Source organism: Perkinsus marinus (assembly GCF_000006405.1).
Source record: "Perkinsus marinus ATCC 50983 genomic scaffold scf_1104296970038, whole genome shotgun sequence".
NCBI classification, from domain to species: Eukaryota; Perkinsozoa; order Perkinsida; family Perkinsidae; genus Perkinsus; species Perkinsus marinus.
In genome coordinates, this window is record NW_003202598.1 from 1 (window position 1) to 1,060 (window position 1,060).

Genomic DNA, 1,060 nt, shown 5'->3' on the forward strand with positions numbered 1-1,060 from the left:
TACTCGACACTGTTGGCGGGCATTCACCCACTCCTTGCTGCCGAGGGAACGGCAACCATAGCAGCCGCTGGCATAAACCTCAACAGTCTTCGTAACCACTCCCATTGAAAAGTCTAACAACTCTGCTTGGAAACAAAGAGAAACAGGTCGAACAGGAATAAGCGAGGGTCCATATGAATGGCCAGGCCGGACCAGAGGAAGGCTTGTACCTAAACTACCCGAACTTGGACAGCTGTGAGCCGCGCGGATCCAACCCCGCGCACAGCGAAGAATTCTCGAATTGGAATCTACCTAGGTGAAAATGAGGAAAGCTGTGATGCCCAAAGAGCTTAGTGGAACCTCAACAACGCAACAACATGTAACATAGTATGATCTACACGGTAACTGTGAAACTGTTCAACACCGAGCGCTTCTTCTAATAGGTCGCTCCGAAGCGGAAAGAGTCCTTGTCGTTGCAGTACTTCTTCTTCCGGCCCAAGCGGTTTGTTGTCGCGTTCGCAGGATTCACTAAAACATCTAAGCTCACTCCCATGGTGAGAGCGCTCCCTGCCTTACGTGGGTTGAAGGGGTACTCCTGCTTCCCTCTGCCTATCTCCCTGAACATTCCCTTGATGCCGTCAGTGAAACCCTCCGTTATCAAGCAGGGTGTCTAAGACGTGGATTCAATGCGGCGACTACCTCCCACTACTGAACTTACCTGATAGAAGTCAAGCCACACAATTGCCCATGCATGAGCAACGCGAACTGGGAGAGCGGACATGGTACTATTACACCAACAAAAACTAATCAACCGTAGATGATCATAACAGCACCCAACGGTCGGATTAAGAGCGTCTCCGACTTTCTGACCAGATGCGTGTGTGAGTCCGAGACCTCAGGAGACTGGTTGGTATGATGGATATTCAATTCCTCCTCTGGGAAACTATCGGACCGTAATACGCAGACGGCGTCACGGTCTCTCTCTATTATAGACACACACCACCCAACGGCCCTTGGGAATCAGCCCGTAGTAGACTAGCAGTAATGAGCTCTTCTACAGTTCATGGCCCATATGCGAGCG

At 50.8% G+C, this 1,060-nt stretch overlaps 1 protein-coding gene across 1 annotated transcript; it reads right to left on the reverse strand.

The window, feature by feature from the left end:
• Positions 1 to 415: 415 nt before the first annotated feature.
• Positions 416 to 760, reverse strand: Pmar_PMAR002645 (hypothetical protein; the record flags this gene model as incomplete). Its single annotated transcript, XM_002767782.1, has 3 exons — positions 416 to 507; positions 556 to 649; positions 698 to 760. 3 exons carry the CDS (start codon positions 758 to 760, stop codon positions 416 to 418), a joined length of 249 nt encoding a protein of 82 aa, XP_002767828.1.
• Between the last annotated feature and the right edge of the window lie 300 nt (positions 761 to 1,060).